This window comes from Heteronotia binoei, chromosome 1 (genome assembly GCF_032191835.1).
Source record: "Heteronotia binoei isolate CCM8104 ecotype False Entrance Well chromosome 1, APGP_CSIRO_Hbin_v1, whole genome shotgun sequence".
Taxonomy (NCBI): domain Eukaryota; kingdom Metazoa; phylum Chordata; class Lepidosauria; order Squamata; family Gekkonidae; genus Heteronotia; species Heteronotia binoei.
Genome location: NC_083223.1, coordinates 50,704,083 through 50,727,221, shown reverse-complemented (window position 1 = coordinate 50,727,221; position 23,139 = coordinate 50,704,083). Strand labels below are relative to the sequence as shown.

General features: G+C 44.8%; 1 protein-coding gene across 1 annotated transcript; it reads left to right on the top strand.

Moving 5' to 3' along the window:
- Window positions 1-10,416: 10,416 nt before the first annotated feature.
- On the top strand, window positions 10,417-13,599 carry SOX11 (SRY-box transcription factor 11). The gene has a single exon (XM_060234283.1). The coding sequence runs from the start codon at window positions 10,750-10,752 to the stop codon at window positions 12,028-12,030; it is 1,281 nt and encodes a 426-aa protein (XP_060090266.1). The 5' UTR covers window positions 10,417-10,749; the 3' UTR covers window positions 12,031-13,599.
- The last annotated feature ends 9,540 nt before the right edge of the window (window positions 13,600-23,139 follow it).

The following is a 23,139-nucleotide window of genomic DNA, read 5'->3' as shown; positions in this document are numbered from 1 at the left end:
CTCCATAGGGAATAATAGAGTGCCTAGTAGACATTTCCCTCCCCCCCCACGCTTTCTAAAGGGGGGGAGGGCCTCCAAACTAGGGAATCCCCTGCCCCCTCCCTCTCACACACACACACTTACCAGATCTTCCTCCAGACAACTCTACTTCCTGTGAAAACGAAAGCAAAGAAAGGGAGGGGCCGTTCTCAGCCCTTTCTGCTTCCTGCTTCCTGCCCAGCCTTAAAGGGGCAGACATTTTGCAAACGGCTCAGGAGCTCTACAACATGAAGCCTAAAGGTATGTTCTCCCCCCCCTCCACCCCCCACCCCCGCTTCCAGAGTTTTGAAGAGCGGGAGATGAGGCTGCGAACCCAGAAGTCTCCCGCCAGAGCGGGAGGTTTGGGAAGCCTATTCACGACTCTTTCTCACAGGTACAAATCGTGGCTCAAGGACTTTGGTATGCAAAAGAACCAAGACAAGAGTGGTACTTCCTTCTCCAGATGTAAGCAGTCTATTAACAAAGTCATACTAACCATTGACTCCAACCATCTCTGAGAAAGAATTTACAGGCCGCAGCCTGAACCAAAGATTTTTTACACAGACAGGACTATATAAGTGGCAGTCAAAGATAAGATACAAATTATTTCTAATAAATATATTTTTAAAATGTATGTACTTTTGAAAATCCTGTTATATGATCTGTTTTGTTCATTTTTTATCGATAAATGTAATGCAGTAGATTAAAATGCATCTCACATGCCACAAGAAACAATTTTAAGAAACATCCCTAGATGACCATACTTCCCTTCAAAATAAACCCTTCAAACAAACACCAGGACTTTTCTAAAAAGTTTTTGCTACAAACTCATCACTCACAGAATCCTTCAACACATATAGCCCAGTTCAGCAAGGCGCCTGTCTCTGTAAACTTACCTTTGCTGTGGAAAATGTTTCACATTTTGATACCATCTCTTCCCTCTGTCCCCTATGCTAACAGGCAGTTTGAAAGGTTATCCTTCTGTTTCCTTGAAAGGAACATGATGTATGATGGATGGATGAAACAGCACAAAGTCTGCTTAAAACTTAAACCAGGAAAAGAAGAAATGAAGTAGAATGAGGAAAAAGAAAGGAAAGGTCCCTTGTGCAAGCACCAGTCGTTTCCGACTCTGGGGTGATGTTGCTTTCACAACGTTTTTACGGCAGACTTTTTACGGGGTGGTTTGCCATTGCCTTCCCCAGTCTTTTACACTTTCCCCCCAGCAAGCTGGGTACTCATTTTACCGATCTCAGAAAGATGGAAGGCTGAGTCAACCTTGAGCTGGCTACCTGAATCCAACTTCCGCCAGAATCAAACTCAGGTCGTGAGCAGAGAGTTCAGATCACAGTACTGCAGTACTGATGCTTTACCACTCTGCACCACGAGGCTGCCACTATGGCCATTAAATTTGCCTTGCTGGATCAGACCAACAGTCTATTTAGTTGATACTGCTTCCATGAGCAACCAGTCAGATGCCTTTAGAAACTAAGAAGCAAAGTATGTATGTGTTGGGCATCTAATATTGTTTGTGCTTGGTCGTCAGAGGTGTACTGTATAAGAATGTAGGTGGTCAAGATGAGGGACAAAGTTGAGATGAGGGATCCTGAAGCACCATCTGAATTAATAAGAAAACTATCGTAACATTTGAATGAGATACTAATTTCATGCTAAGAAAACAAGAAATTATCATCATGGATGAGCAAAGCCAAGATGGCACCAGGATGAAATGCAAAGTGCTCATCTTATTCTCAGGGGATGACAGGTTTCTCCAAAATGAACTTATGCAGACAGTGCGCAGAAAGAACAAACTCAGAGGTCCTCACACACCTAAGAATGGCTACAAATCTGCAAGTGAAGGTCTCTGAAGCTGGACTCTTCCCGTCACGTCATTTAAATGACTATATTAATGCTAGTTGCTAATATTCCCTAAGAATTGTGGTGGCAAATCTGACCATCCTGATTGGTTGGGGCTCAGTGGGACAGCCTTTGGCCTGTCAAACTATCTGTCAAGAGTACTTGCATGCCATTGGTTGAGTTCACTCTTCTCTTCCACCTGAGTGTCTGTTGTAAGCCAGCAAAGCTGATTCTGTCAGTAAAAGGCAACCAACCTTAGTTCTGGCAGTTATTGTGGGAACACACTATTAGCCCATCACACATAGGACACTGTCTCTGGCCTCCCATTGGCTTACTCCCCTGCCCTCACCTACCGCAGGCCCATGAATGTTGAACAAACTGCCAAAAGCAGTCTTCCCTCAGAGATAGCCACATCTCCAACTCTTATCTGTGTCCTCTATGCCAATGATTCCCATTTGCAGGGTCGTGACCCGGTACCCGGCCACGGAAGCCTCACTACCAGGTCACAAGAAAAGCCAAACCTAGCCCCGCAAAGATAGCCCCGCAAAGATAACCCCCAGCAAAGCTCTGCTTCCTTCCTTCCCCCATCTCTCTGTTGTGCAGATAAAAGCTAGCCTTGAAGATTGACACAGGCTGCAAAGCCTAAGCTTCATTTGGCTTCCTTCCTTCCTGTCTTTCTGTTGTGCAGAGAAAAGCTAGCCTTGAAGGCTGACACAGGCTGCAAAGTCTGAGCTCTGTTTGGCTTCCTTCCTTCCCCCATCTCTGTGTTGTGCAGAGAGGAGCTGGGCTGCCTCTCCTTCCTTCTCCCCCCCTCCCAGTGTTTGAAAGAAAAGCTGGTGTCCACTGGCACTTTAGACCTATGAAGTGTTCTTCAGGGTATGAGCTTTCCTGTGCCTTGCAGTATGTTCTTTTGGGGAGATTTCCCCGGGAGGCCTGGGTGGCAAAGAAGGGTGTGTGTGTTTTTTTCAGCTGGGAGCGGCGGGGAGTGGGCATTCCAGTAGCTATTTTTTTTTTTTTTACCAAACGACCCCTGGGCAGAATTGTTGCTGGCTGAGGTCAACTGATGGTGAGGAAGGCTCCCCCCCCCTTTCTTTCTTTCCCTGCAAGTGATGCTCTAACTGTATTCTTGGTGCTGGGAGGGGGGGAAGAAACAGTGGGAGGACTTCTAGTGCCCTGGCCCCACTGGTGGACATTCTGGAAGTGACATCATAGGAAAAGGTGGAATTTTGGTTCAGTGTGCCCCGGAAGTGACATCACTTGGCCCTTGACACCACAGGAAATGACATAATTCCTGTCTCCCAGCTCCACCCCCAAAGTCTCCTGGCTCCACCCCCAATTTTAGTGGGTCACAAAGGAGAAGTGTAAAAATAATCAGGCCACGGGAAAGAAAAGTTTGGGAAACCCTGCTCTATGCCAATCGGCCTCAGAAAGGGTTGAAGAGCTACTATGACCTCATGAAAAGCCTCCCAGCATGCACAGCCTCCCAAGACCACAGGAATAGCCAGGGATGGCAGGCCCTGCTGACAGTGTGTTCTTAAAGCCCATGGCTGCCCCTTGAGAAGTGTTGTTGCTAGGCAACCCAGACTGCCTTTGTCAGGAAAAGGAGAGGCCTCAGGGGAACATAATGCCATACAGTCCACCCTCCAAAGTAGATTTATCTTCTAGCTCACACATTTTTATCTTAGCTCAAGAAATATGACCCCAGAGTAAACTAATTTATGCAGTATCTCACAACTTTAATGCCAGTAGTCCACAAAGTAGAATTTTTGCACACAAGACTCCACAGCTTAGAGAGAACATTGGTGGATGGGAAGACAGCAAGGATGGGGTGGGAACTCACCCAGAAGACTTTAGTGATACCTTTCTAGGTTGGTGGGAGATTCCCAAGGTTGATCACTACAGGCCTCTTACTCAGAGGCCTTTCCTCCTCCTGGGGAACCAATGCTGCCAATTTCCAGGTGAGGGCTGGAGATCCCTCAGAATTACAACTGCTCTCCAGGCGTCAGAGATCTGCTCCTCTTGAGGTGGGGGGAAGAGTGAATGTCTTCACTTGGGTGGGTGGGAAGACAGCAAGGGTGAGGGGGGCACTTCTGGAGCTTACTTTATTTTTCTTCACAATGGGCCTCACTCCTAGTAACAAATATTAACAAATCAGTAAGTATGATACAAAGAAATATTAATTTACAAGTTGACATTAACGAATCATTTAGATTTTACAGTAAGTACTTGTTTCATATCAATCAGGCACTTTGTGACTGTCAGTCTATAATTGAGTTGTTTATGGATTTGTTAATTAACCTATAGAGCTTAGTTGGATTGATTGGTTTCTGAATATATATATTTTTGGCAAATTAATTAAGGGGGGTTAAGATAGGGTGGGATTTATATTTAATAATTAGCCATCTGAATTAAATTAAGTATTTTAGCCAATTAATTTAAGAAGGGAGATTGTGGGAAGGGTTTTAATTGGGTTGATAAGCTTGGGAATTGGCAGCTGACGGGGCGGAATGGATTGGGGGGTTACCCAGGGGTGGTGTGCCAGTTGTGTATTGTAGTGGTTACGACAGAGGTAGCCACCAGCAGAAGACGACTGGCCTAGGGATTCCAGTGCTCCTGGGGAGGGGGAGGTGACGGTGGGAACAGACAACAATATAAGGGAAGGAGACCGAGACCAGAAAGTGCTCGACCCCCTTCCAGTCTGCGTCCCATCCCGAGGGTGACAGGTAGAGGGGTCAAGTTGAATGACTCGCCTCCGTCATTGGTGTTATGCAATGCCAGGTCCATTAACAATAAGACTTCTGTCCTCCGAGAGTTTTTACTTGAGCAGGATATGGACCTGGCTTGCGTGACTGAGACCTGGCTTCAAGAAAGAGACACAGTGGCTCTCTCTCAAACAGCTCCCCTGGGCTACTCAGTCTTTCACCAATCACAGACTAGCGGGTGGGGGGGAGGAGTGGCCCTATTCATACGGGAGGCTTACTCCTTTAGGGCTCTCCCGGTCCCAAAGATCGAGGGTATTGAATGTGCCAGTCTGGTGTGGGAGGTTGGAGAGGGGTTGGTGATTTGGCTGGTGTACCGTCCACCTAACGCACCAGCCAACATCTTACAGTCCCTGATTGAGGCTGCGACGGGCTGGGCATTGGAGTACCCAAGGCTGATGATCCTGGGTGACTTCAATGTCCATGCTGATGACCCGGCCTCTAGTCAGGCGATGGACCTGGTGTCATCCATGATGACACTAGGACTCTCTCAACTTGTTACATCCCCCACTCACCAGGCAAGGCACATGTTAGACTTGTTCTTTGCGGCCGGGGTTATGGTGGATGATATAACTGCAGAAGCGGTGCCATGGTCGTACCACTTTGCCCTTAGGGCTTGTGTGGATGCTCCACTCCAAACCCGTTTAGGTGATGAGCTTATTATGGTTCGCTCGTGGAGTCAGATGGACCCAGAACGGTTCCAAATGGCTCTACGGGATCCCTGGCCCCCTGGCGATTCTCTCGATGATCTGGTTGATACCTGGCATAGCCAGCTCTCCAGAGCCATTGATGAGATCACACCTCGACGCCCTCTGCAACCCCGCACTAAGCTGGCTCCGTGGTACACCCCGGAATTACGCCAGCTGAAATGAGGACTCAGACGGCTAGAGAGGCAATGGCGGTGTACTTGGGATGAAGTGACTAGAACATCTTATAGAGAGTTTATGAGGTCCTATGAGATGGCAGTCAAAGCCGCAAAGAAAATATATTTTACGACTAAGATTGCTCCGCCACGACTTCCCTGCCACATTAGATACAGTATGCGAACTCGAGGCCCCGTGCCTGTCTTTTGGTTTAACCCTGGATTGCTTCAACACACTCAGCTTGGAGGAAGTTGACAGAATCCTCTCTACTGCACGTCCAACAACTTGTGATGTGGACCCATGTCCCTCCTGGCTAATTAAAGCTTGCCAAGGAGAGCTAAGATGTTCTATACGGGACATCATAAATAGATCCCTCTCAGAGGGCCTTTTTCCATCACCTCTGAAAGAGGCAGCGGTCCTCCCCCTCCTGAAAAAGGCTACATCAGATCCGGCCGAATTGGCGCATTACCGGCCAGTCTCAAATTTGCCCGTTTGGGGCAAAATTATAGAGAGGGAAGTGGCGTTGCAGTTGCAGAGTTTTCTGGATGACGCTTCCACCTTAGATTCATACCAGTCCGGCTTCCGCCCGGGCTATGGGACAGATACAGTGCTTGTCGCCCTCATGGATGATCTCCAGAGGCATCTGGATCGAGGCTGTTTGGTGGTACTGTTGTTGTTAGACCTATCGGCTGCGTTCGATATGTTCGACCACCAGTTACTGACCCGCTGCCTCGCCGACACAGGGATTCAGGGGCTGGCCATGCAGTGGCTTTTCTCTTTCCTTGAGGGTTGGGGACAAAGGGTGGCGATAGGGGGAGAACTATCCCAGAGACACCTACTTAATTGTGGGGTGCCCCAGGGGGTGGTCCTCTCCCCGATGTTGTTTAACATCTACATGCGCCCCCTTGCCCAGATTGCCCGGAGATATGAACTGGGTTGTCACCAGTATGCTGATGACACCCAGCTCTATCTATTGATGGGTGGATGGACTGACGATGACCCGGAAAATCTAGACCTGGCGTTGCAAGCCGTGGCAGGTTGGCTTAGGCAGAGTGGGCTGAAGTTAAATCCAGCGAAGACAGAGGTTCTTTGCCTGGGTCACGGCAGTCTGGGAGGAGAAATCTCCCTACCGGTTTTTGATGGTGCGCCACTGGAAGCAGTGTGCAGGGTCAAGAGCTTGGGGGTGCTACTGGATTCTTCTCTGGCAATGGAAGCCCAGATAGTAGCCACTGCTAAATCCGCCTTTTTTCATCTTAGGCAGGCGAGGCAGTTGGCTCCCTTCCTGGAGTGTGGCGACCTGGCAACAGTGATCCATGCAACTGTCACCTCGAGGCTAGACTACTGTAATGCCCTCTACATGGGGCTGCCCCTGTACCAAACTCGGAAACTGCAGCTAGTGCAGAATGCAGCAGCTAGGCTGTTAATGGGACTCCCTAGGTGGGAACATGTACAGCCTGGGCTGCAGGAACTGCACTGGCTGCCAATTGTGTACCGAGTTCGTTACAAGGTGCTGGTTATTACCTTTAAAATCCTATATGGCCGAGGACCTGCCTACCTTAGGGACCGTCTCCCCCCATACGTTCCCCAGAGAGCACTGAGATCTAGTTCAAAAAATTTGCTGAAAATCCCTGGGCCAAAGGAGGCCAAATTAAAAGCGACAAGGGAATGGGCCTTCTCTATAGCAACACCCCAATGGTGGAACCAGCTACCAGAGGAGGTGCGGGCCCTGCGGGACCTTAATCAGTTCCGTAGGGCTTGCAAAACCGTCCTCTTCCAACTGGCCTTTTAAGGTGGAACCATTGCTTCAACATAAAAATGAGATCTATATGCACATCAAGACTGTAGCACCATAGTATGTCATTGTGGTTTTAAATTATTAACCTAATGTTGTTTTATATGTAATTGTATTTTAATTGTCATTGTTTTGAATTTTATTGTTGTATCATGGTACGATGTACTATGTCTTGTGAGCCGCCCTGAGCCTGCTTCGGCGGAAAGGCCGGGATATAAATTAAAATGTATTATTATTATTATTAAACTGTTAGACTGGGCATCACTGAAGCCAAATTGATGAGGGTATTGTCAATTTCATTAAAGCACCAAGAAGGATTTCTAACTGCAGACTCTGGCAATTTCCACTTTAGCTTTCCCCTCACATTGACAGTCATTCTATTTTTGTTATGACATTTCTCCCAAATAATTCCATTCCTGTTTTTTCTTGTATATCACCCTTTAAAACTGAGTTGATTTTTAAATTGCTAGTGAAATTAAATCAGCTCTTCAAATTGCTGATTTTTAAAGCTATTTCCCAAGCAGTCATTGCAAAGTGTAGCATGGCACTGTTTCTCTCTCTTGCTCTGGAGGTGTAACTGCACTGCTCTCCTCCATTTCTTCCCTCCAGCACCCTTCCACCATCACCTGGTCTACAGTGCAGTCCCTCTTCTATGGAGCTCCTGAACATGAAACCATAGCAGGTCCAACTACAGCTTCAGGGCAAACTGATAGGGTTTGTTGTACACTGTCCTGAGTCCAGTTTACAGGAAATGGGCTGTATAAAAATCAAATTTAACAAATAAGTAATAAATAAATCAAAGTCCTTGTTGTTTTCTTTAAAGGACAGTAAGATTGACAGGATTTACATCCACCCTTCAGTGCTTGTGTTCACATACTGTTTTTCGTGAACAGAATAAAAGTGACAGTATTCCTCTCTTGACTTTTGCATCCAGTTCTTCCAAATCCTGTATCAATTTGGACTCAATGTGAAGTTCTATGGTCTAGCAGGGTCAGTAGCAGGAGGCTACCTCTAACTAAGAAAGAGATGGAAGGAGAGTTGTAGTTCTGGAGCATTTTGGAAGCAGGGAAAGGAGTGTTCAAATAGGAGCAAGTGCTCTAGTTGAAATGTATATGTATGTATGAGAATAAGCGTTGGGAGGAGGGATTTCCCCAGCATAATAAGAACTCAACCAGGCTAATATATGGATAACGTTAGCCAAAATAATCATGGGTTTTGTTGCTGTTGTGGACTGAAAGCATATATTGTGAATTTGAATCCTCACCTTTGACAAAAGTGGTATTAAGTTGCTGTTTGTTTATTTAGCTACTTATAGGCCACCTCTCAGGAGACAGGTTCAGGTAACTAACAAAGTAGCAGATTTTGTGACAATGGGCTGATGTGTCTGTGTGAATATATCTAATGTAATTAATTGTGCCATCCTAAGAACATTTTTCCCTAGAAGTAAGCCCTGCTCAATAGATCTAAATAAGACTCTTGTTGTTCAGTCACATAGCCAAGTCCGACTGTTCGCGACCCCATGGACAAAGCCATGCCAGGCCCTCCTGCCTTCCACCATCTGTGTAGATCTATTTAAAATTGCTCTTTAAAACACATAGGCGCTGGTGCAGAACGTTCCTGAGATCAGACCATGTATCTTAATTTTCAGAAGGGACATTTTCATGGAATTTCACCACATCTTAATGTTCAAAAGGGACATTCTCACGGAATCTCACCACATCTTTGAGTATGTCTTGAGCTATTTGTGGACTTGTGTGGACATTGCTCACACAGTAAAGTTTAAATCTGAATGTATATTATAGTTAATGTACGCCTTACATTTGAATTGGATGGTAAATACTGATTTAAGTATCCCATGCAGAATTAGCCTTTATTAACTCTGCATGCCAGCATTGTAGCTTGTTGGGTTGCGCTGACAAAGTCACTGGTATGATCTACCCTCTTCTAAGTATGTTTTTGTTGGCACTGTCTTATCCAAATACCCCTACAGACTCCTGGAAAGCGTTCTTCTCTTTGTAAATGCTGTGTCACCATAGTTCCCATTTGCTAAGAGGAAGATGTTAAAATCTAATTACACAGCACTTCAGCTTGCTATGATTTTTTTTTAAATGGAGGCATGGATTAGCTGACGATGGCATTAAAATCCCAAACATATGTAATAAATGCACTTCTCATAAAGTGTAATATTTTAGTATTTGACTGCCCTGACATACAGAGAGACAAATTGCTGAAATAGTTTGTGGAAATCAGTTTGCCTAATAAAAGCCAACAATGTATGAAAGAAAGTTTCAACGTCCGGTCTCCCCCGCCCCCCAATCACAAGTGTCTGCAGTCCTTTTGGAGCTATAAACTTCCACTGTGTCGCTTTCAAATGGGTAGCCTTGATACTAACCTAGGAAAGGCACAAACACTATACCTGCTGCTATTGGTCGTCGAAGAGCCGGCAGGAAGGAGCACAATATAGTTCACTTGTGGGTTTTCAGATAAAATGGGAGGTTCGAGGGACAGAGGGAGCTGAAGGGGAGGGGGGAAGGAAATCAAACAGTATGCAAACCGAAGGATGTATATAGCCATTTCTATATTGCCAAAAAAATGAAATGTCACGAAACAAAACGATGCCTGGCTCCCCGAAGCTGGCGGTGCTAAAGCGCCACCTACAGCAGCCGGATGCAAACAGCCCCGATGCCCTCCGGACGCGAATCTATTCCTCCAAGTATGAGCTCACCCAGTGTGACACCAGGCGATGTGGGAATAATCTCACCAGATTCACCTCCACTCTTTCACAGTTTTTTTTTTTTTTTCCCCCTTTTTGACATTATAAAGGCGCGCTCCCCCGTAGGACGTCCAGGGAGGAGCGGATGAAACCGCGCATCCCACTCCGTTTCCGAGCTCCCTGCGTGCTCGTCGCCTCCCGAAGACGGCCCTCAAACTCCAAGCTCAGCCCAGCCCCCAGCCCCCTTCCCCTCTCCCCCTCCCCACTTCCAAGAGCCGCGGCGAAGGGGGTGTGTCCGCAGCCATGTGGGGAGAACGGAATAAAGGCAAGCGAGGCGGAGCCAAGGGGAGGAGTTCGAGCCTCGCCATTGGCCGGCCGGGGGAGTGATGTCACCCATATGAAACCCTGATAACTAGTTGGGAGAGGACCCGCAACTTTTGCAGAAGGGGGAGTGTGATCCAGCGACATCTCTGGGTCCGGGCGGCTGCTGTGGCTGCCGCTGCTGCTGCAGGGGGAGGGGAAAGAGCCGGAGCGAGTCCCGCCGCTGCCGCTGCTGGAAGAGGCACCAGCAGCGCGCGAGCAGGAGGGGAGGAACGAAAGGCGCTTGCCGCTTGCACACCGCGCTTCACCTTGCAGCCGCTCGCCGAGGTGTGCAAGCAGCCGGTGGGAGCAAAGGAAAAGAAGAAGAAGAAAAGACAAAAAAAAATTAAAGGCTACCAAGAAACTCAAGCGAAGCAGTCAACCCCCACCATGGTCCAGCAAGCGGAAAGTCCCGAGACGGAGAGCAACCTGCCCAGGGAAGCGATGGATACCGAAGAAGGGGAGTTCATGGCTTGCAGCCCGGTGGCGCTGGACGAGAGCGATCCGGACTGGTGCAAAACGGCCTCGGGCCACATCAAGAGACCGATGAACGCCTTCATGGTGTGGTCGAAGATCGAGCGGCGGAAGATCATGGAGCAGTCGCCGGACATGCACAACGCGGAGATCTCCAAGCGCCTGGGCAAGCGGTGGAAAATGCTGAAGGACAGCGAGAAGATCCCCTTCATCCGGGAGGCGGAGAGGCTGCGCCTCAAACACATGGCCGACTACCCCGACTACAAATACCGGCCGAGGAAAAAGCCCAAAATAGACCCCTCGGCCAAGCCCAGCGCCAACCACAGCCCGGAGAAAAACACACCCACCGGCGGTGGCGGCGGCAGCAAGAGCGCCAAAAGCGCCAGCAAGAAGTGCAGCAAAGGGAAGTCCTCGTCGTCGTCCACCTCCTCCTCGTCGGCGGCGGCGGCGGCGTCTCCCCCCAAGGCCGGGACCAAGCTGGCCCCCCACCCCCCGGGCGACTACGGCGGCGAGGACTACCCCCCCTTCGGGCCGCTGAAAGGGAGCGGCAAGGCGGCGGTCAAGTGCGTCTTCCTGGACGACGACGACGAGGAGGAGGAGGACGACGACGAGCTGCAGCTCCGCATCAAGCACGAGGAGGACGACGAGGAGGACGACGACGAGCCCCCCCACCCGCCGGGCCAGCCGCTGCGGCGCTACAACGTCGCCAAGGTCCCCGCCAGCCCCACCTTGAGCTCCTCGGCCGAGTCCACCGAAGGGGCCAGCCTCTACGAGGAGGTGCGCGGGGGCGGCGCCGCCTCGCACGCCGCCGCCGCCGGCCCCCGGCTCTACTACGGCTTCAAGAGCATGCCCAAGAGCGGCCAGCAGGCCAGCCTGTCCCCGGCTTCCTCGCGGTCCATCTCCACCTCCTCCTCCTCCTCCTCTTCTTCCAGCAGCGGCGAGGAGGCGGACGACCTGATGTTCGACCTGAGCTTGAATTTCTCGCAGCACACTCACGCCGCCTCGGAGCAGCTGGGCGTCAGCTCGGCGGCGGGCAACCTGTCCCTCTCGCTGGTGGACAAGGATTTGGATTCGTTCAGCGAGGGCAGCCTGGGCTCGCACTTCGAGTTCCCCGATTACTGCACCCCGGAGCTGAGCGAGATGATCGCGGGCGACTGGCTGGAGGCGAACTTTTCCGACTTGGTCTTCACTTACTGAGAGCGGCGAGAGCGAGGGGGCCGGAGCCGGCAGATGGGGGAACAAACCGCGGGCAGGCGAACAAGCGGGAAGAGAGAGGGAGAGAGATCAAAAGGACTGTGCGCAAGAAAAAACAAGAAGAACAAATCGGTAAAGGAAAGATGATGCTAGTGATATATGCTTAAAAGTGGTGGAGTTTTGAAGTGAAGTCAAATGTCTTGGGGTTTTTTCTTTTCTTTTTCTTTCTTTCTTTTTTTAAGCCGAAGTTAGTTCCAAACCGAGTCTGGAGTTGTGATTTTTTTTTCCCCCTTCTGATTTTTTTTTCCTCCCATTTTTCTTTTTGTTTTGTTTTTAAACTGGTGATCACAACAAGAGCAGCAAGGAGTAAAGGCAAATCGGACTGGGTGTTCAAAGATACAGAAAGCGCTGTTTGAAGCTTGTCGGTCTTGTGATTGAAGTCTGGAAGATGGTCTGCAAAAAAAAAAAGTCTTTTGGCAGCACAACTGTTACTCAAGGGGGTTCGTGGATTTTTGTTTCTCCGGCAGAGATTTGAAAGGACAGTTCTGATTTTTTTTTTGACGTTGTTAAAGGGACCATTGCAACTTTTTTGTTTGTTTGGAGGGAGAAAACTGATGTCTTCTATGCATCCGATTCTTAACAAAGCTGCAGGGAGCTTGAAAAAAAATGCAGACTGTACAAACGCTTACAAAAAACAAAAACTGTGAACTGACTTAAGATCAGAGTTTACTTTTCAGATCAAATTGTTTATGGTTTTACAATGTGATTTCTACTTGCCAACTTTTTTTTTGTAACTTGTTCCCTTATACCTCCTTGATTGAATACCAGACAGCCTAGACCTCAGTACACAAAGGTATTGAAACATTTTTGATACATAACAGACCTCAGTCTTTTTTAAAAATTAATATATTTTCAGGCGTATTTTTGTACAGTGAAAGGGAACATTCTTGCTGTGTTTTTTTCAGTAAGACTTTTCAGGCACTTCTTCCCTTTTATTTTTTTTATTTTTTATTTTTTTTCCTCTGTTTTTAGCATGCAAGTTATATGGGTACGTTTATGTCCTGGTTTTAAAAGGATTAAAAAAATCCTTGCATCTAAAGGCCTTGTGGTTTTAAAAAAGAAACAAAACACTTTTTTGTACAGCTATAGTTCAGATTTGTTCAATATTTGTAGGTAAAGATTTATTGGAAATGGTGATATAGACCTCAGAGCTGTTATCTTAGTTTAAAAGATTGTATATGTACTGTACTATAGTAGGAATTTATGTATCTCATACGCTGTGATATGTGGATGGGGCCCAGATGGAAGGTATGAAACTGGATTCTCTACTCTTTTTTAGCAAAAAAAAATGAAATGGGGAAAAAGAAAGGCACATTGAAAAAGGAAAAAGTTTCTCATTTTGTGCAATATGATTCTTAAAAGTACAGACCATCTGCATATTTTGTAGCAAATGATGGCAAAAAAGCAGACTTGTGCACTGTCAACACCATTGCCTGTTTTTTTTTTAAAAAAAATGCTGAAAGTCTGTATCTTGACAATTTTTAATAAATCAGCTGGAACTGATAGAAACTCGATTCGCAATGAAGTGTCTCTAGAAGTAACGCTGGTAGAAAGATGCGGTGTATCCAAAGCCTCCCTCCTCACCCATGGAGGAGTTTCAGCTGAGTCTTGGGTCTGTTAAAAAGGGGCTGAGGAGATGGTCGGTGGGATGGGGCTCTCTTCCTTTGGACCTTTTGCCTTTCTACCTCACCTTCCAATACGGTCTCCCCTTCCCGCTTGGGTCAGGTTAGTTGGCAATGGAGGGCTGCGGGGAGTCGAACCCTGCCAAAGGCTATGGGGGGGAGGGGAGGGGGAGAATGGCGGGGCGAGGAGGGAGAGGTCTGGCGCTGTGCGTGTTCAGGGCGGCGCCAGCGGTGCTGTCAAGGGCAAGGTAGGCCAGCCGGGAAGGATGCTGTTGCTGCGCTTGGGAGGCATTTGAGCAACAATGAGGCACCCTTGGCCAGGGCTGGGGGAGCTGAATCTAGGTCTGTCATGATGGAGAAGGGAGGGTCACCTTCAGGTCTCCTTTGTGTGTGTGAGAGAGAGAGACTGTGCGCGCGCGTGTGGCTGAGGCGAGGCGCCTCTCTAGAAAGTCTTGCCAAGGTTGGTCCTCTGACTGGCTTTCTTCTGCCTCCGCTCCCTTTAGGTGGGGGAGGGATGGTTTATTTCTGTCTCTGGGGAAGGGGCGTCTCCCCTCCCCCTCCTGCGTGTGGAGATATTGTAGCGCTCTGCTTTGCGGCGGAAAAAGAAGGCGGGCTGGCAGGCTCCGCTCGCCAACAGGGTTAGCCTGTGCGAAGGGGGTGTGTCTTGACCATGTGTGGCGGGCGCGGAGTTCGCTCGGGCTGCTGCTGCTGCAGCTTCTGGCCGCCTCAGGAGCGCGCGAGGGGAGGGGCCGAGATGGCGAAAGGGAGGAGGCGGGGGGGGGCTCACAGGCGGTCGTCCCCGCGCTAGTCGGGTGCGCTTGTGAGGGGCGAGGAAGGAGGGTTGGTTGAAGGGGGCGTGCGAATCTTTTCCCTTGGGGACGCGACCGAGCACGCCGCTGGCTCTGGTGCTCCATACAGACCCTCTTCAGCGCCAGCCGCCTCTTCCTCCTGAGCACATTGCGAAGGCTCCTTCCCCCCTTTCGTGCGCTTCCCAGAGAGGGATGAGCGCGCGCAAAGGCGTGTGTGTGTGTGTGTGTGCGTGTATACGGAGGGGAGGGGGAAGAGAGCAGCACGAGCATCTCTGCATCCGACGCTGCCTCCCGCCTTCCAGTCAGTGGGACTGTGCGGGGGGAGGTACCTCTTTTTCCTCTGCTGCTGGAGGCTTTTCTCATTTGTCAGGCAGGCAGCGCTCTCCTTTTCCCCTCCCCCCACCTTCCTCAGCTCCATTTCATCCAGGAGCCTTTCTCTAAGTTACCACGAAGGGGGGGGGGGTGTTCCTCTGCGTGTGCGTGTGGTTTCAGACAATTTGCTTTTGTTTCCTGCGCGTTTGTTTGCATGCCGTTTTATTGAGCCCGCGGGCCACAACTTGGCAGTCGTCTCGTGAGCACAGTGCTTCCCTCTCCTTTTTTTTTTCTAGCCCGGGCAGGACAAGCGTAGCTAGAAAAGATGCTCTGGAGGGAGAAGGAAGGAGGGATCCATTCCACAGCTACATCAGCCCCCAGAGCAGCAGGGGATTGCTTTCCAAATGAGCCATGCTCCAGTGCCCTTTTCCTCCCAAGGATCACCTCCCTCCCCAATTGTGCCACAGGCAGGGGGTCTGTGAGCTCCTGCTACAGATGTTTTAAATGCCATGTTTTTGTTTTGTGTCTTTAAGCCTTCATACATCAATTCTATGCCTTGTGAACAGCAGATTGTAGTATTTAATAGACTGAAGAGTAGAAATGTAAATTTATTTGTGATATCATATGACCAGCATTATTCCATCCATTTTTTTTTAAAAAAAACCCCATGGTTACCAGCATAGTGAACTGTTATAAGAAGCCACAGAACATAAATATGGTTCAGCTCAAGGAGAAGTTGGTAGAATTTGAGTGGTCCCCCCAGTAAGAGTGGGCATAACAGCTTGGGAGGAAGTCCTTTTAAAATTGTCTGTAGGAGTTGCTTTTGAATAAAACAGGACGGGACTGGGCGGTTAGTACTATACAAAGGCAATTCACTGTCTGGGTCACTTTGAGAATCGCTGGCTGGCTTGCATACACATTCAAATAGCATAAACAAAGTATAACATTTATGTTTCATCACAGGATAATAGGCGATTTGAGTGAGAAGAGATCTGTTTTTAAAGTAGTTGATTAAAATGGTGATCAAATGTTTAAAATCTAGTATCTCATAATAATAAAGTTCTGCTCTAAATGTACAAAAAGTTTGGCCTACCATTATGTTGGATTGAAAGTGTATTTAGGGTCTTTGATATGTGTCTTGCATTGTATTAAGCCTTTAGAGAAAACTGTTTAAAGCCTAAATATTTAAAAAAAGCTTGAATTTTAAGTTTTTGGCCTCTTAAATTAGTATCTGAACGGCTTTAAATTGTGATTTTTAAAAAGGGGAGTGTAGAAAGAGAACTTTAGCTCTCAGCTGTCCTGTAGTTGAACACTACCAAACTCATGATGGCATCTTGATTAAGTTCTAGTCTTTGAAAAACTGAGCCAAAATGGGAGCAGTCCTAAACGAGTCTATTACTATTTCCAGGAAGATACTTTTAGGATTGCAGCCAATGTTTTCATTCTTGAAATGATCATCAGTGTGTTGGTAGAATCTCCCCATCCCTTTCTTTCTTATATGAATGCTTGTTTATGAAAGTAATTGGTAGGCAGTAGAAATGAATATTTGTGTGTTGCAGGTGTTTGCTAAGCTGTATAATGATGGTGTTCAAACATAGTATAGGCTTGGCTGGTAGCTGCAGCTATGTTTCAAGATTTTCTCACTCCTTATGCGTGAATGTTTGTGAAGGGGAGCATTTCCCTAATTTATCCAGGTATAAAACATGACTGAATGATATACCTATGCTAATCAGGAGATGGGGGGAAGGAACTAGAAATTAGTCTTCCCACAAATGAGACTTAAACTTGCTTTTAATTGTTTTTTTTGGGGGGGGGGCAAGATAGATGTCGCATTACTACGTAAGGTCTGAGTGAGTGTGCAGTATACAAGGAACAACTTAGATTTGGTTTGAAAGGTCTTTAAAGATAGCTATTTGCTAACTAGTTTGGTTTTTTGCTGGAATTTATGCCAAAAGTTCTTCGCTTAAGGGACACAAAGCAATTCTGTTGTCAGTAAAATTTAGAATGAATACATTGACTTTTCAGTTCTAGGTTCCTTATGTAATAAACATGTTTCTGTTTTTTTCCTTGTATGTGCACATTTTTGCAGACTACCCTTCTGAAAACAAATATACATAGAGCAGGCATTGTGCACTTGACTAAACCATACATGTGTTTTTTTAAGTTCCTCAGCACTTTACTTATCTATGGGTGAGGAGATACACCACTGAAAGGCAAAAAGCAAAAGAGTTGAATGATTGCCAACTTTTTATCTATGGATATGTCTTGACCTATATTGGGTATTGTTTCAAGAAGCAACCTAAGGGTTTGTTTTTTTAAAAAAGACACTTTTTGGAAGATGAAATCCAGTTTATATCTTTCCTTCTGGCTACTTCCTCTCTAATGTTAGAAGATCTAATTCACAAAAATGTTTAATTCTTTAAGGGCAATATATATGACAGATTAAATAGAAAGATTGATTAAAATGTCTTTTAAAATTGTATTTACTCTAAATATAGATGTCCATACATGCAAAAGGTAACTTTTTCCTAGTGTAGTGTCTACAGAAAGTGATTTGAACCTATGAGGCCTTAATGGCCATTCATGGCAATGTAAATTGGTTATAAATCTATAGTTAGACCAATCTCTATTGAATGTGAAGTCAGAATCAGACACTAGACTTATTTTAGTCTTTGGCTGTCTATTCTACAGAGCTCTCTTTGTTCTATATCTCCACCTTTGCCACACATTCCTATTCTATGGCCTGGTAAGATCCTGATCCTGCACTTCTTAGAAAAAAAAAACTTTTGAGCTTATTTGTATTTTGCAAAGTCCTTAAAGTTTGGGCCTTGATTCATCAATGGGTTTAAAGCTTTCTTTTTCACAGCCCTCTCCTCCCCCTCTAGCTGCAAGAGCTAGGAAGAAATTCCATACATTAATCTGCCTTTGTTTTTCGACAACCTTTTGACTCCCAGTCTTGCTCTCTCCCCCACTCCCCACATAATAAGTTGTGGGGATTTCTTTTATTCCCTTTCTTTCCACACACTACCTATAGCAATCAACTGCCTAATTGATTTCTACCCTCCCTTCATGGATGCAGTGGATTTTTAAGAGAATTTCACAAGCAAGTAGTTTTTTAGTGAGTTTACAAGTAAACAGAGTTTAAAGAACCTATTTTTATATTCAGTATAAAGCACAAATGTGCAGAAATTGTAGTATGACTTACAAAAAGGGAAGTATAAGTCCATAAAATTTCATTTATAAAAGTTATACCTTTAACTGGGTATTATCCTCCTGGATAAACCCAATATTTATGCTAGTGCAAAGTTAGGATTATTACACCATCTCCTACGAAATGATGATGGACAGCAATTTTGCAGTGATGACTTCTATGAATAGAAGCAACCCCCTGAAAGCACTATGGCCAAGAAGGGGTTGGTGGATCTCAAGGATGCATAGACAACCTGGAAGTTTGAAAAATGGAGTTCCCTGGCTTTATTAAAGTCATCACACCTCTTTGTGTTCATAGATTTCATGTCCAGATTTTCCCTGGTGTAAAATATAAAGTGCATATCCAAATGGGGGAGTTTCTAGTGAATTATGTTTTGAACAACAATAAAAAAATATGAATTTATGCATATCACTTGTTTGATAGCATGTCCCATTGATTTCAGCAGTGGGAGTGATCCCACCATTATCATTTGAACAGGACTAGGACTGTACCTGTAATATTTTATATTCTGGGGAAAAGTGATCATATAATGAATACTAACCTGGGAACTCCCATTCTCACAATTTGGTTTACTTCCATCTTCCTGTTTATCTTTAAAACCAGCTTGCCTCAACTCCTGGTTACACCAGGAATAAAAGTTAGCATACTGTTGTCATTTTGTTCATAGTTTTGATCATGTACATACATTGGAAGTTTGGAGTCTCTACATAATGCTATGATCCTTCATTCTCTTTCTTACTTTCTTGTGGGCTGTTTTAGTTTGGAGGCCTATTGTACTAGTGTGGGACTTTGATGGTTACAACATTTGTGAGATGTTGTGTGATGGCCACAGGTGGAGTAAACTGAATGTCTTTAGAGAAGGTTTTTTTTTTCAGCATGACACTTTTAAAGATGTGTAATTTCAAGACAAGGATTTTGATGGCTACGTGGAAAAAAAGGGTTTTTTTTCATAGCCACTCCAGGTATGGGGAGGGGAAGAAAGCTGAAAAGTACTTTTGTTTAGAAGCCTGAATGACAGTATGGGGGGGAAAGACCTTCTTAAAAGTTTTTGCATGCCAGTGCAGGGGCCTGTTGCTGTGAGAAGGGAAAAAATAAGAGAGTTCGGTTTGCTTGAGGCAATGCACTGGAGGACAAGAGTGTTTTCTAGCACTAGGAAAAAAGGAAAATGCATGGCAGAGTTTTGTCTTCTAGTAGACTATATAGCATGCAGAGTTTAGTATGTGTCAAAACAGTGTATGACATTGCTGTATCAAAGTTGTAAAGTTAAGCATTATTTATTGATGAAAACTATGTATTTTTTTTTTGTAAAAACCTGATCACCTAGAGGATTAATATCATTCACTTGTACTAGTGCTACGTTCTTAACCAGCTTCTTTACTACAGTACTTGATATGCAGTGTTAAACGCTCAGGGTTGAAAAACAGTCCACTCCAATGTCTCTTCTCTCTTTTTCTTTTTTTCTCCTTTGGGAAAGAATTTCAAATAAAGGAACAACTTGATACAATTGTTCAAAGACTCTAATAAAATTGTGTGATCAATCTTTATATGTGTTTTTATGTGGATTTTTTTCCTTCTCCCAGTTTTGTATTTTGTAAAAAACAAATAAGACAACTCTTTAAGGGCTCTGCTCTTCGTTTTGTGGGGCAACCAAAATTTTCAGTCATTAACCTTTCCAAGCAAACATGGCTTATAGTCCTGGCTAGGATAACTTGGGCAAAAGGCTATTGTCTGCCCATCTGTGAAGCTCTGGGGGAAAAAAGGCAAATATGGTTTCTTTTTTCATGCTTAATGCTTTGGGAAAAGCCAAAGCAAAGTATGTTATACTTATTATTTCAGACAATGTTTTAAAATTGAACATGAAATAAAGAAATAAGAGAAGTTTCTACTCTTGGATTAAATACCAGCAAACTCAATTTCTCTGTATCTTTTTTCTACAGACAATTTACACTGTAAATGTATTTTGACATAGAAATAAATCATTCTGTATTAAGATTCTTGATATGAAAATGTTTTTATGAAAATCTGTAATTGGAACTATAATATGTTTATAAAATGTGTTTATGTGGTGGAAGTTTGTTGTATATTAAATATGGTTTTATATAAATGATTGTGTTATATTGTAGACATTTCAAAATACACAATTAACACAACCCATTTACGCTGTTCAGACCTTCGTTATATGAAACTGTTTTTAAAGTTCGTTTTACTGTGTATTCCCCCATGTAGCCCCCATGATGATGTAACCCAATGTAAATAGTATTCCTATTTATCAAAAATGCTTGTGTAAGTTTTGGATGTTATCCAAGAGCACGAGGATAAACGGCCACTAAGCATCCCACAGCACTAATATATATGTGCCATTTGCCTAGTCCATACAAGTTATGTCAGTCTTGCATAGTCCACTTGTAGACCACAGCAGTATCTCTCCTATATGGCAGCTTGTCAGGTCACAAACCCAGAGTTTTTTGTTTTAGCAGGAATGCAGTTCTGACTGGCTTGGCATCAGGGGATGTGGCTGATATGCAAATGAGTTCCTGCTGGGCTTTTTCTACAGAAAAGCCCTGTGTGAAACAATGGCAACATCAGGGGAGTGGCCTAATATGCAAACAAGTTCCTGCTGGGGGTTTTGTACAAAAAAAGCCCTGCACAAACCAGAAATATCTCTAGATATTGGGGGACAGAGGTGTCCATAGAGCTATCAAGTAGCAAGAAAATCTAACAGGATAACTAATTTTGACCTTGCCACCCATGCTGATAGTTTCAAAAGGAGCAGTTACCACAGATATTGGCAGGATTCATATATGGTTTCCAGCAGTCAGGTATGCCTATCACTTGAAAAGCCAACATCCCAAACTGACACCTCCAAAGGTTTATGCTACATTCCATGTTGGTGTAAAAATTCAGAACACAGACACTTAAATCTCAGAATGTACCATCTTTTAAGCATTCTTAGCTACTTGGTGACGTGGTAAAAATTATTCTGGATTTAAAACTATTTAAAGTCTGCACTACACATATAACAACCCCTTTTTCAGATCAGCATAAACTGCTTTTTGTGGGGTGTATATTTTTAATAGATAAATTGAGAGAATACGAGAATATAGCCTTTTTGCTTCTCTGCTTGAAATAAATCCCAAACTGGGGAGGGATGGTGGCTCTGGTGGAGTATCGCTTAGTAAACAGAACGTCCCAGGTTCGATCCCTGGCATCTCCAACTAAAAAGGGTCCAGGCAAATAGGCATGAAAAACCTCAGTTTGAGACCCTGGAGAGCTGCTGCCAGTCTGAGTAGATAATACTGATTTTGATGGACCGAGGGTCTGATTCAGTATAAGGCAGCTTCATATGTTTTCTTGGGCTGGGAAAACATATTTAGAATTTCATGTTTTGAAGGGAAAAGGAAGCAGCAGAGACAATTTGATGGAGGAGAAATAGTAGGGAAAGGAATAACCTCACCCATAGCTTTTCAAAGTTACAACCTTCCAGCATCTTTTCCTTAAAAAAAAAAAAAGTTTAGTTGCACACCTGTAATGCGTAATGAACATCGAAGAAGGTGCTACAGTGTAGCCATATTCTCCATCATTCTTATCCCTCTGAAACACTACTTGGAAAAGATAATTGGGCCCAGGTGATACCAAGCAAAAATAAGGACATGAAATTATAAATTAATAGTAAATTGCATACCCAACACTGATGTGATTTGATATTTTAATCATCACATATATGAGATGTGGTCATTATGTGAAATACTCTTATAAGTAAATTACATGTTATTTATTTTTATATCCTGCCATTTGGCCTTTGACAAGACCTCCAAATACATAAGAATCTTCCAAAGAGTTTGAACTCCATAATACTGTTTATTTTATAACACATGTTCAAGGGAAGAAAAACGTTTTACAGTAATGTGAAAATCTGTATGAATCATTGTACTTTTAAATCCTGATACTCGTATATAACTTGGGGGAGGGAGCTTTAGGATCATCTTTAAAAGTACCCAAGATAGTGTTCATAACTCTAACATTTTATTATTATTGAAGTTTAATAACTTGAGATCTTCCAGACACAGGAATTTCCTTTTTCCAATTTTGAAGCTGCTCTTTGCCTGCCTTGCAGGAGTATCTAATATTAGAAAAGCTTTAAATCTATCAGTTCCTCCAAGACCACGCACTTCCATCTCCATGCCTCCAACTGTTGTTATTTCTTGAAATGATGTTCTATCATTGAGTGAGAGAAGGAAAAGCGACTTCAGATTGCTGGAGCTGAATTCCATATTATGAAACCAAGTTTTCCACAGGTGGCCTTTCCAAAATAATTTGCAGTACTCTGGTGCTGCTTTCCAAACATATTTGACATGCATGTGACATAATGACACCCCAGTGCATCTATGTTGTTGCTGCTTTTCGAAGTATGAAAGCTAGTCATGTGAACATTTCGACAACCACACATTTCACAAGCAAGGAAATTGTGAACTGCAATATTTAGGGAGAAATTACAAGATTAGACACCACAAAGACACTGTGAATTTCCTCCCCTTTGTTTCACTGTTACCAAGTTAACATCCCCCCTGACTTCCTTGAATAGAATCATAGAATAGTGTTAGGTTGGTCCACAGAATTCAACTGGAACAGATTTTGGGTGCTCAAGAGATCTGTTTTCCATGCAAGGGGAGGCTTTTGGGTAATTCATCAGAAACAGTAACTTTTTCTGTAAGGCTATAGAATGGACTGTCCATTGGAAAGAATAATCACTGCTAGATGCATTGGCAACCATTCAGAAATTCTCCTTGGGAAGTGATGGCAGAGGACATATTGTAGCACTCTTCCTTGTGGTGGGAAAAGAAAGCAGGCTGTCAGGCTTCTCTCATCAGCAGGGTTAGCGTGTGCAAAGGGAGTATGTCACAACTCACTTCTTCGGATATCTGACAGTGTGCTGTGGCTCATGAAAACTCAGAATAAATTTTGTTAGTCTTTAGGGTGCCACTCTGCATGTTGCAGAGGTCAGTAAACCAAGTTGTCAAGGCTTTATAACTTCTGCAAAAGTAATGAAAAAGATTCTGCTGGAGAAAATGCAATAAGATCCATAATCCAAATCAGACTG

Bases quoted from the DNA above. Each gene is read 5' to 3' on its own strand.
- SOX11 (XM_060234283.1), top strand. From the start codon at position 10,750: ATGGTCCAGCAAGCGGAAAGTCCCGAGACGGAGAGCAACCTGCCCAGG.